At 29.2% G+C, this 11962-nt stretch overlaps 2 protein-coding genes and 1 long non-coding RNA gene across 6 annotated transcripts in view; 1 reads left to right on the forward strand and 2 right to left on the reverse strand.

Moving 5' to 3' along the window:
- Positions 1-2720: 2720 nt before the first annotated feature.
- LOC149882427 (uncharacterized) lies at positions 2721-4260 on the reverse strand. Its single transcript, XR_016444846.1, has 3 exons — positions 4126-4260; positions 3913-3991; positions 2721-3365 (listed from the first exon to the last, which is right to left on the reverse strand). It is a non-coding gene; the product is annotated as an uncharacterized LOC149882427 (long non-coding RNA).
- A 1085-nt stretch (positions 4261-5345) lies between these two features.
- LOC145183220 (uncharacterized) overlaps positions 5346-11962 on the reverse strand; it is a 21617-nt gene continuing 15000 nt past the window's right edge. Inside the window, exons 1-4 of one of the 3 annotated variants that reach the window (XR_016444845.1) lie at positions 7817-7921; positions 7016-7110; positions 6260-6818; positions 5346-6192 (exon numbers count right to left, since the gene is read on the reverse strand). Coding sequence is in view for 2 of the 3 variants with exons in the window: in XM_090066191.1 (XP_089922317.1) it covers positions 6406-6774 (369 nt within the window). In the remaining variant the exon portion in view is untranslated. Of the gene's footprint in view, positions 6819-7015; positions 7111-7816; positions 7922-11962 lie in introns of those variants that run through there. The other 2 variants (XM_090066191.1, XM_090066192.1) reach the window with 2 other exon arrangements.
- LOC145191813 (uncharacterized) overlaps positions 7957-11962 on the forward strand; it is a 37038-nt gene continuing 33032 nt past the window's right edge. Inside the window, exons 1-7 of one of the 2 annotated variants that reach the window (XM_090066189.1) lie at positions 7957-8104; positions 8348-8478; positions 8789-8967; positions 9296-9489; positions 10473-10765; positions 11356-11546; positions 11790-11854. In XM_090066189.1, coding sequence (XP_089922315.1) covers positions 8059-8104; positions 8348-8478; positions 8789-8967; positions 9296-9489; positions 10473-10765; positions 11356-11546; positions 11790-11854 — 1099 coding nt within the window. In that variant the 5' untranslated portion in view covers positions 7957-8058. Of the gene's footprint in view, positions 8112-8347; positions 8479-8788; positions 8968-9295; positions 9490-10472; positions 10766-11355; positions 11547-11789; positions 11855-11962 lie in introns of both variants that reach the window. The other variant, XM_090066190.1, reaches the window with a different exon arrangement.

The following is an 11962-nucleotide window of genomic DNA, read 5'->3' on the forward strand; positions in this document are numbered from 1 at the left end:
GTCTCACACACGTGAGTTTTAAGTCGTAATAAAACGTAATTGATAACCATATTGTCGGAATGTTTTAATCTTTTAAGAATTTATGGTGTAAAAGTCATATGATAAAATGCCGGAGGTATTTCAAATAGTTTTTTGAGTTTTTTGTTTTGATACATTTTAAGTTAAGATTGACAAAGAAATATAAATTTTGCTTTATTTCCTACTCTAAATATTTTAAAAATCAGGAATAAAGCAACTTTAACAAGTAATTTTATCAATCACATCATTGAGAAAATATTTCCTTTAACAGAGTTAAAATGAACAAAACTGGTTCTTAAATATTTAAAAAAACTCTGAAGAGGCTTGGAGCTATCCGTGCGTAATTTCTTATCTATATATCGAACAAGGATATTTGTAAAATCGTTTTAAAATACCAAACACCGCTGCAACGTTACTTTCAACTAAAACTGCCACAACTTCTGAAATCCTAGAATTAAATTCTTGTTAACGCATGTTTTACGTCCTAATCGAAGCTTTATCAGACCCTCGTTTGTCATCTATTTCTCATTTGTTTGTTCTGGTCTCGTTTGTCAACCAAAATAGATCAAACTCTTCATCAACAAGAACCAAAACGAATAGCAGTTGTTAGCAAAGCTTAACAACAGGAAAATCCCAATGAAAAGCAAACTCTCACCATCTATCAAGCTTATAGATTTAAAAATAAATTAAAAATTTTATTTTTTACTTAATGGAAAATTAAATAGAAAAAAGTCAACATATGTTTTATATAAATCTATTACCAAAACATAATATATTCGTCAATTTTAAAAAATAAATAAAATTTGTTTTATATGTAATAAATACCTTAACTATTATTAAAAAAATAAAAAGTAGTAAATATATATTTAAAAGCAGAAAAGAAAGAATAAACAAGAAAAACATTTAGGAAAAAAAAAAAAAGTACAACAAATTAGGATAACAGCTAAAAAAATGTAAATATAGTATAACAGAAAAATAAAACTACTATTAACAAAATGTCTTCTTTTTTATAAATTTATATTTCGTTCCCAGTTCAGTGAATCCTTACGTTTTCTCCGACTTCTAAGCCATTAATTGTATCAGGATTTCGGGTTGTTTTTCGATGATCTATACCAACACATTCTGTCAAACAGCTCATTCTTCTGTTTATGCATACGATCTGTTCATCAAGAGATTTTGCAATTTTATCGCATAAGTCATATTGTCCGTGACATTTACTTTCACACGAAAATCCTTTATCAAGTTCTTTAAATTCCGAATCCTTTAAAGGAGCACCACATACATTTTCTCTGTATGTTAGTGCCAGCGAACATGCAAAAAACACCCAAATCATCATTTCAGCTGTGTGGTAACTTACTTCTTCTTCGCTGTCTTCCAAGCTTCTATTATCGCCTAATTAAGTTGTGCTATTTATAGCAGTAGTCCGCCGGTGCTTCACAATAATAGATAAAACAAAGAGACCTTTGGTTCCCCATTTATGTTTTCATTGATAAATTAAAACAACTCTTCCTTAATTATTCTGTTTTTTAAAACATATCCGGATAATACCACGCACATTGCTGGTTTTCTTGTTTGATAAAGTAAACTTTTAAATTTAATAAAAATGGTCATAAATAAAAATAGACGTTATTTTCAACCTTTCATCTTTTTTCAACATTTTAGTTTAAAATGTATCAATCAACCGAAAACCAAGATAGAAAAAATCATCAACATTCTGATTCTGGGAATAAGTTCTGTTTTTAATTAGGCAAATAAGTTAATCGTTTAATTATTCAAGTTATTGATAACTTTAAAATTTTTAAACGAATATAATGAGTTTAATCAGGTGGATATGTTTTAATTGCTGTTTAGAAATTTTTATGTTCAGATCTTAATAGTTAAGTTGATTTTAAGTCAAACTTATATTACTTTGATCAGCCTATCTTTTTTTTTAAGAGACTGTTAATTGAGAATTTTTAACGCATAAGAATTTTTGATGATACAAATTATTGTATATTGTTTTTGATTATTTTCATGTTTTTCTTTACCATACTATTGTTTGGGAAACAAACAGGAAATACGCATTCATTTCAAAGAAGTTATGCACGTCTGAATTAGCTCTTAATAAATCTATGAATATTTATTCTATTTGTATTATTCCTTTTGTATTATTCCTTTTTTAACTATATCTTTAATAAGATTTCCGGGCCATTTATGTTAATGACGTCAGTTTTTTAAAAGTGCATAGATTGAAAATTATCCCTACGCACCTTGATTCATTAATCACAGTGGTGTAGTTAATGATATATCTACTAAAATGCAAGGGGTGCTGTGTACTGGTGTTGCCATGAGAGGAAACTTAAAAAATTTCTTCTATACATTTAAACATACTCAAATCGATAATTCCTCAACGTGATTAGATGCATTATTTTAAATAACGAAAACGAAAATTTGGTTTATAAAAGTTAAACCAACGATTAATAAAAACCTCATGTTTTTCGTGAATTAAAAAAAAAATAAAAAAACGAAGTTTGCTTAATTAAAGATAATTATGACATTTTCTTAAAGAAAATCTCTTGAGCACATCGAGACAAAAGGAGGAAAAAATGGACTAATTAAAGTTTTCAAATATTGTTTGAAGAAACGCCAGATTCCTTATTTCAATTCTTTAAGAAATATGCAAGACAAGAAACAAGCAGGAAAAGAAACAAGCAAAACAAAAATTACTTTGAAATCAGCAGGAGTATTTAAAAAAAAAAGATTTATAAAGAATAAATTAAAAAACAAACAAACAAAAAAAAAACTGATCTATTAAAATAATTCTTTATTTTATAACTAATGCTTCAATTTCTGATGTTGCCTTCTCAAGATCTTTTTAAGATTCTGGATCACACGAAGCATAACAACCTCGCTCATTTTCTTTACAAAATAAGCTCTTGCATAGCTCAAAAAAAAAATTACAATACAACGAGTCATAGTTTTATATATCGAATAGGATATATGACTCGTTGTATTGTAATTGCTGTATCTCAAATTAACGTTCGGCAAAAAGATCATAAAATTTGGGATGTAATTGAAACAAGTGAAAATAAAACCTTATGATTTTAACGAATGAAATCTAGAATCCTTGACATACTTTTCATAGTTTTATCTTTCAATCAATAAAGTCCTGGTTGAGTATAAATGAATGTAAAATATCTTTAACCATGAAAAAAAAAGCAACGGTAAGATGTCGCATACTTTTTTAAATGTATAAACTCTTGAATAATTTCTTTGAATTAATTTTAACTTGCCAGACTTGCGAAAAATATTGACAATGTTAGACTCATCTGTTTTTTGTCATTATGTTGATGCATCCTAAGCGAATCCTATGATGAATAATTCTGAAATATAGAATAAACCTATCGTAGTTTGCGTCATTAAAAACCTACACACATCTCATAAAACTCAACTTCATGTTAACAACTTCGTTCGAAACGAACCAGCTAAGGCTCCACAAACCATAAATAAGAAACACGACGCCAGTGATATATTTTTAAAAATCTAGCAGACCATAAAAATACAGTTAAAAAAAAAATCTTGGGTACTGACATATTTTGCGTCTGTGTCTGAAAACACTTTAAAATTTTGTTTCTAAAGTAATACAAAAAGGTGTTTTTGTTGTCGTAAATAGCGAATGTTTTGAAGACTTTCAAACCTCTGAAAAAATTGTCACGCTCACCAAAAAAAAAAAAAAAAAAAAATTACCGTATTTAAATTACTCTAAATAAAATATTCAGATTATTATTTAACTCTTGACCCACCACTTGGGCCCCAAGAAAAGTCTGATCTTCACTACGAGACAACTTCCTTGGTTGAAAAAAAGTAATTCATTTAAAAACGATTTAGCAACATAATAAAAATACAAAAACCAACCAGGTTTGTTTATTATGTAGGATCATTCTTGTTGCGTATGTAGAGATCTTCGCATATTCTTTAATTTACAATCAATAACCTGTCACCAATAGAAACAAAAATTTTAAATAGGTCATAAAAATAGATCAAAAATTTTAATAAAATCAAGTGAATAAGAAGGTGGGGTGGGGGGGGGAGGGAGAGATACAAATAGTTTAAATCTCCAATTCTCACCCTTTTTTATGCTACAAGTAAGCATAGGCGTAGAGTTTTAGTTTCCCCGGATGGGGCATAAACTATTTTGTAGGAGTTGAAAATCTATAATAAGAAAAAAAAAAGTGTTTCAATGGGCATAAAATGTGTTCATGCGTATTGAGGCACACATTATAAACTCATCGATCAAATGATCAAGATCAAGAGTGTAGACAATATCGCGATGGCAATTTAAAATAGCGAGATGATTCAATCGCTCATGAGACATTGTAGAACCCAAATAAGTCTTTAGCCTACGAAGACAAGAAAAAGAGCGCTCACACGTACATGAGGTGACAGGTATACATAGTAAAATTTTTACCAGCTTCCCAAACTCGGGAATCAGTGGAATTAATTGAAAAAGAACACCATCATGGTCTACAAGCTCATTCAAAACTGATTCAAAATCAATTAGTTGAATATTCTTGAATTTTGCATGATCCAAAAATATGTCGCGATGGAGTTGTAGCCTTCTATAATCTTCAAAGTCATCTTTGTAAAAAACCTCAACGAATCCAACTTCCAAGCACTGATCGATGAGAAATATTTCTACATTTGCTAAATGCACAGTGGTCTCATTCGGTTCGAAACAGGTCGCAAGTCCCGTTATTACACAATTCAGAGATGCATAGAAAAGCTGGCGGTAGTGGTCCTCTGTAGTCGTATCAAAGTATGGAACTCCACTTCCAGTAAATTTTGATCTAATTTTATGTTTCCGTGGCATCTCTGGTTTGTCAAGTAAACTACATTCTGCTGCTACAACGGCTGCATCCCAAAAGACTTTGAAGTGAGTATCACCCCAAGCTTCTTTTAACACCTCCTTACCACTGATTTATATAATAACTGGATAGCGCATCTCTTATATCAAAATTGAGGCCAAAATCGCCATATTGGAAAGCCCCAGAACGCTGAAATCTGATATGTGTATTTAAAGCGATAAGCCGAAAAACAGAACTTAAAGCTTAAGGGATTTAAATTTTTGGGGCTTTCCAATATGGCGATTTTGGCGTCAAAAAAATTGAAGTTTTGCTCGGATTATTATAGAGATCAGTGCTCTTTACGCGTGTTAATGGTATTTCTTGTTTTGCAAAAATTAAGCTGCATGCCTAAAATGATTTTCATTCAACGTTTAACATTATAATTTGCTTAAAAAAATAAATATTAAAAAAAAAAAAGACACTATGAAATAAAACAATATTTACCTTGGAGTGCTGTATTAGCATCCTCGATGAAAATCATGCGCAAAATTTTCAATTTGAAAAATGTGTCAAACTTACAAAAAGATTCCAGATAACCCGCTGCTTCTGATTTTTTTTTTTGGCTGAATTATCAGAATGATTTTCAGAATCCCCTAACCAGTTGATAATGGCGGAATATTAGTTACTCGTAATAGATATAATGGTTTTCTGGCCACAGTGATGTTCCACTTTCTGCATCCTCTACATTTCGAAATTTATTGAAACATACCAATCGTTTTGGAGATCCACGGGCAAATGCGATGAATGATTGCACTAAATTCATATTATTCCTGATCTTGAAATTCATAATATTCCTGAATCTTGTGCTACCAAGTTGAGATTATGAGCGCGGCAGTGCACGTAAATTGCCCGCTCTTCTTTCCCCCTCATTAAAGTCTGCAATTCATAGATACTTCCAGACATGTTAGACAATCCGTCAAAACATTGGCCCCGACAATTTTGAATCAACACGCTAAATTAATACAAAACTTCCATCAAACAGTTTAACAAAGTTACGCTCTTGATGTTCCCGGTTTGGTAAAATTCCATAAAAAGCTCCTCAATTTTAAATTTTTCGCTAACACACCGAATGCAGATCGAAACTGGTTCTTACGCGGACATACCCGTTGTTTCATCGGCCATCAAAGTCTTGTAGGATTTTGTTTTCAATTTCAGGCGAGAGCCACTTTTGCTTTTCAGGACGATTCAACCATTTCTTTAGTTCCAGAGAATCCTCTGCTCGTAGTTTGAGTAGCATGCGAAAGTTTGAATTATTTTCAACCTTTCCACGATTGGCAAGGCCTTGCGTTCCCTAACACATTAAGAAGAAACATTTAGCTATCCAGTAAATAAATTCTTAAACAAAATTGAGGAATTACCAAATAAAGAAGTGTTGTAAATATTTTTGATGAAGCCGTACGATTATCCATTTTTTTTTACTTTGGTGATAATTAAGCTGTTGGATAACGGTCAATTCCAGTGTTGCTGAGGTGATCATACTAACAGACGCCCTATGGAGTGCAGATCACTCGTGAGAACCAAAAACTTGTAACGCTTTCTTCCAATTAGAAAATCCGTTTAAAATAAAAGCTTCGTACGAATCTTTTTCTCTTGAACTACGAGGTAAAAGCATTTTCATTTGGGTAGCTTTGATGCAGGTAGAACAAAAAACATTTTCTTTCTCGCGGTCATGTAAAACCCATTTATATTTTTCATTCCAGTTTTGTTTAAATTTTCTTCCCTTTTTTGATGACTGTCTTGTAAAAGACGGCGACTTAACAACAGCGGTTGAAACAGTTGTATCATCTGACTGAACAAATGATAAACTTTCACGAGTATTATCTTGGAAGTTATTAGCATTTTGAGTTTCAGAAAATAGTGCAACTGTTTCCATTTGATTTTCTTTTTTTTGAAAAGTATTCACTAATCTTCTTCATTCTACAACATCGTACAACTTATTATTTAAAAGTCAATGTACTGTTGAACAATTAAAGAATTACTCCAAAAACTTACCTTTTTTTTAAATTCAAATGATTTTAAATTTAAAAAAAATTTCTTTGATAACTTTGGCAGTATACAAATAATACTGCCAAAGTTATCAAAGAAAAAAAATACTAAACGAACGTTTAACTCACACAAGTCTTTAGTTTAAGTAGTTCCGTTAATTTGCTTTTTGTTACGTTTTTACAAATCTCAAACTCCCTTGAGACTCATCAGAAGCGTGGAATTTCTGAAATTCAAAAAATAGTATAAACTTTTGAAAATCACCGTAGGTATTTGCGGAAATATTACAATCGTTTTTAAATTGTTATATTTGTTAATCTTTAAGTATATTATGGTTTTTATTTTTTAAATATTTTTGAAAGCTTGGTGAATTTTCCCGGGTGTGGACAAATTTCCGGATGGGGCTCGAGCCCCCTAGCCCCAGCGCGTTCTACGCCTATGCAAGTAAGTCTGCGTGGGTGCGTTGGGCGATATGATCTACAAATAAACTTTAATGACAATAGCTTAGGGGACAAGGGAAGCAAAAATAATACTTAAAAATTGATACACTTACCAACCTATTGATATTTATGAAAAAGAACTATAAAAATGTAAAACAGATTTTGTCCAATCATCATGTATCCTAAAAACCATCTTTTATATTATGTATATCTTTACATTTACTTATAACTAAAAGATGTATTTCTACTTTTCCAGCAAAACTTTGTGAATTATCTTGAATAGCGTTTTAAAAATCTCCGAACTTTTTTTTTTTTTTTTTTATCTAACGTTTTAAAACATTACTTTATGCAGCTCGACGTTCTTCGAACAACATTGAAATCTTAGTAAAAGCTTGGTATCTTAATCAATTATAAAACGGTTTTTATCATCTTTAGTTATAGGAAAAAAATTTATCGCAAATTTATATAATTGTTTTTTATATCTATTCTTACACTGTAGTTCTTTTAGCATTTGAAGTAAAGGTGTTCTTTATTTTTTTCTTTATTTAAAAAACTACCAAGAGTTTTAATTGCAATCAAAAGAATAAGATAACTTCGAATATCATTCGACTAACATTCGAAACATTAATTACTATGGAAACAAAGTAAAAATAAAATTGTTAACTATTTTTTTTTTTATCACTAAAGTTAGAGAAATATGTTAGAAAATTTTTGATGAAAACACTTTATATTAAATGCCTGACCAGAGTTTTTTGATCGTATTGGTTGTTGGTGCATGCGGTAAATAGTAAAGGGTCTATTTCTAAATACTATTTAATACTCAAAATCTGATCTTCAGCTAATTAAATTTGTCTTAAATTTTGCGTAGTTGCATAATCAGTTATTCCATTTGTTTTTACTTAATTCGCATTTTTAAAAAAGAAATTTGCGTTAAAATTATACGCGTTGTACACACGTGGACACCTACAACAATTATATATTGTGAAATAAAAGTTTACAGTTAAACTATTTGTAATGTTTTAGTTCCCTTTGTCTTAAGCAAGCCAACTTTAAGATGGCATCCTGATTATCCAATACCTGGAACATATTTTGACGCTCCTCTTGAAGATCAACCTTATTACACTGCAAATGAGGATATTGGTTGGAGTATAGTTGTATGTAAACTAACTATTGTAGTTTATTACTTATATTATGTGATAAGTTTATTTCTGTTTTTCTCTTGTAGTTGCGTTTTATTAGTAAATTACTATTTGCATTGATTTGTATTTTTTGTATCACTCTTATTAACTTGAAAAAATATATTGATTTTGATATTACATGATTTAATACTCACCATAAATATTTTGAGGATTAGTCTTTAATAAAGACTAATTTTCAAAATATTTATGATGAACATTAATTAATGGCACCCCATCATTCATTCAGAAATCATAAAGATTAAAGAGTGTTACTTGTATTTCTTAGTCTGTGGTCCAGTTGGTGGATAATGAAACTGGAGAACTAATTGATTTTAAAACTCAACCTTTAATCCAACACATCTCCAAGAAAGTATGGGATGCAGCTCAAAATAACATAACATTGGTGGACAATTACACTGGTATTTTTTGTATTGCAGACTTTTGGTTAAGAGACTCTTACTATAGGTATAAACCAAGCATTTTTTTTACTCAAAAAAAAAAAAAAAAAAGTATTTAAAAATGTACATTTTATTCAACTTTTGAAGACTTTTTTTGTTTGAGTACTTTATAAGGTTTATAACCAGAAGTCAATAAATTGATAAAATATTTTCTAAAATATTCTTTTAGAAAAATCACTTCTTTAAAGCATTTACTCTTGTGACAAAAAAATATTATCTTTGAGTAATTATTCAAAAAGTTAATTATTTATAGCATTTTTATTAATTTAGTTTTGTTTAAAGGATTTAACAATAATTTGTTTAATTAGAATTTTATATTTTCAAAATTGTTTTAGATGGGAAAATTGGAAGCCAAATTATCGCCAATGTGGTGAAAGTTGGGTTAACATGTATAAAGGGGAGGTGTGGTATAGACAAATATTCTTTAAAAATGGGGCTTTTTCTGGAGAAGATCAGCGATTCATTCGAGTTTCTTTAAAATATGCCAACATCACTTACTCAATCAACTCTCTTCCTTTTTCTACTTATTGTAAGTTTTAATTTTAGTTTTTACTTGAATGTATTTGCAATTGATAACTACATATCCATATATGCATGCCTGTATGGATGATAGTGTGATAAAGGTAAGAAATTTGATGTATATATTTAAAGTCAGAGTCAAGGTTTAATTGGTTGAGGAATAAAATATGTTTAAGTACTAAATAATTTTTTTAATTTTTTTATGTGAATTACAAGTTCTACTAATCATATTTCTTGTTTTTGCAATTAAAATCAACATAAGCTCAAAAGTGTGAAGGTAATGCTAAGAGGAAACTTTAAAACTTTCTTGAGAAATAATCAAGATCAAAATTTAACAATCAATTACTTTGAAGATGAAGGATGTAAAAGGAGAACAATCCAATTGATACTGAAAGGTTATTCTAATGCTGATAAAGTTAAGTACTCAAATAATTCAGGTCTAAAAAGTCTGTGTTGACTGATAAATAGCTGAAGACAGAAATTTAAATAATTGAACAAGAAATAAAGAGAAAGTATAAATGATTTAACAAAAAATGTGACACTGATGCAATTCATAAATTTAGAGACACTTGGTTAAATTTTGTAGGAGGTTCCTTATCTGTTTTTATTTTAAGCATAAAACTGTGGTTATAAAACATATAATTTGAAATAAATCTAATAAATATTTTTGTATTCAGTTGCACAAATTTAAAAAAATTTGTGCAACTAAGTTTCTAATTTCATTTGCTTTTGAACATTGCACAATTAAAGCTTGACCACACAGTAAAGGAGAAAACTTGCTAAATATCAGTGTAACTATTTTCATGTTAAGTACTAAAAAAGTAAACTCATTTTTTATTATGCTGTAGAATATAAATCAGGATTGATTTTTTTCTGTTGTAGATAAAATCAAATTTTTGGTACATTGAGAAGCTTGAATAACTTTTTTAAACTATCTTTTTATATTAAACTTTAATCAAACTGTAAATTCATTTTTTTTTCTTTTCCTGATAGCTTACGATTACCTTCCCAATGGTTTAAAGCTTTTTAATCCTTTACCCTCAACTGTTGTTGCCAATACACCATTTACAGTAAAACTGAAAGTTGTAAATTCAAAAGGTTACCAAATCAATGAGACACAGTATTCAAACTGGGAAACTATGACTGGGGTTAGTTATATTCATAAATTGTTCAACAGGCAGTATGGGTTATGGGTAGAAGAAACAGATTGCGTTTTAGCTGGTAGTGATGTTATCCACCATGTAACAAATGATCAAGCTATTTTTAAGCACCTGAAGAATGGAACAGTAAGCATTTACAGATACTTATGTAGTATGGATAAGCTTAATGCATGTGCATCAGACATGAAATATTCAATCATGTTTATGAGAAATAAGAATTAAGACAAGTACCAAGTTCAGCTTATTTATTTATTAATAAGTAAAAACACTAATTTGTATATTACTCAGAATCTAACAAAAGATATTTTATTAAACAACAAATCTTCTGTTTTTGTTTCAGTTATGTAATGCTTAATCATTTATGTAAAAGGGGTTTAAAGTGTTTAAGCATATGGCTTCATGGGTTATTGGCTTCTAGTTCATTCTAAAACAAGTGTTTGATAAAAAAACTACTTACGTTAACAACAATACACTCATCCTAAAATGACAAAAACATTTTTGATTTGATTTCAAACTTCTGAGTGACACCGAGTCTGCTCTCCTTCAATCAATTATTATAAAATATTTTTAAAATATTATAAAATATTTAGGCCCCATCAATCAATTATTATAAAATATTTTTTCATTATCTTTTAACTTTTGATTATCTTAAACCAGTATATAACCTTTTGAATACTTAAACTAAATACATCACACTGTTGTTTTTTTTTATCAAGGTTGACATAACAATGCAGCTGGAGGACATATTTGAAAATTTGCAACTAAATTTTACATTAAAGAAAAAATTTGCTCCATATCGAAGGTATCCTGAAGAAGAAATGCATCCTGTTGCAAATAGAATGGACACATATGAATTATTTCAACCTTTTATAATTGATGATGCAAGATCAAATAGTACACATGTTCGGTATTTGATCTAAGTTTTTAAATTTCTTTCTTATCATTTTACTTTTTTCAAAACACCTCAACATTTTAAAATTGCAATGGTTTGTGAATTTTTTAAAGTGTACAGTTTAAATAAATTTTTATCCTTTAAATAATGAGTTAATGATCAGAGTTATAAGGAACTGTACAATTACAAATTGCTCTATATACTTCTTTGTTTTGTATATGATTCTTTATTTAGCTTAATTCTCTTAAATTTATTTAGATACAAAAATTATGATCCTGTCAATTTTTTCAGAGGTACATTGCTGGCCAACATCAGTATTATTGGTACGAAAAGCTAATTATATTAAGTAAATTTAAAGTTGTGTAAAACTACAGACTGGCACAACTTTTAAAATGTTTTTGGGTAATCTGTTAAAATTTGAGAAGTCTTTT

Source organism: Hydra viridissima, unplaced genomic scaffold (assembly GCF_058129835.1).
Source record: "Hydra viridissima isolate aposymbiotic clone 2 unplaced genomic scaffold, HvirCarnegie_v1 scaffold_11, whole genome shotgun sequence".
Classification (NCBI taxonomy): domain Eukaryota; kingdom Metazoa; phylum Cnidaria; class Hydrozoa; order Anthoathecata; family Hydridae; genus Hydra; species Hydra viridissima.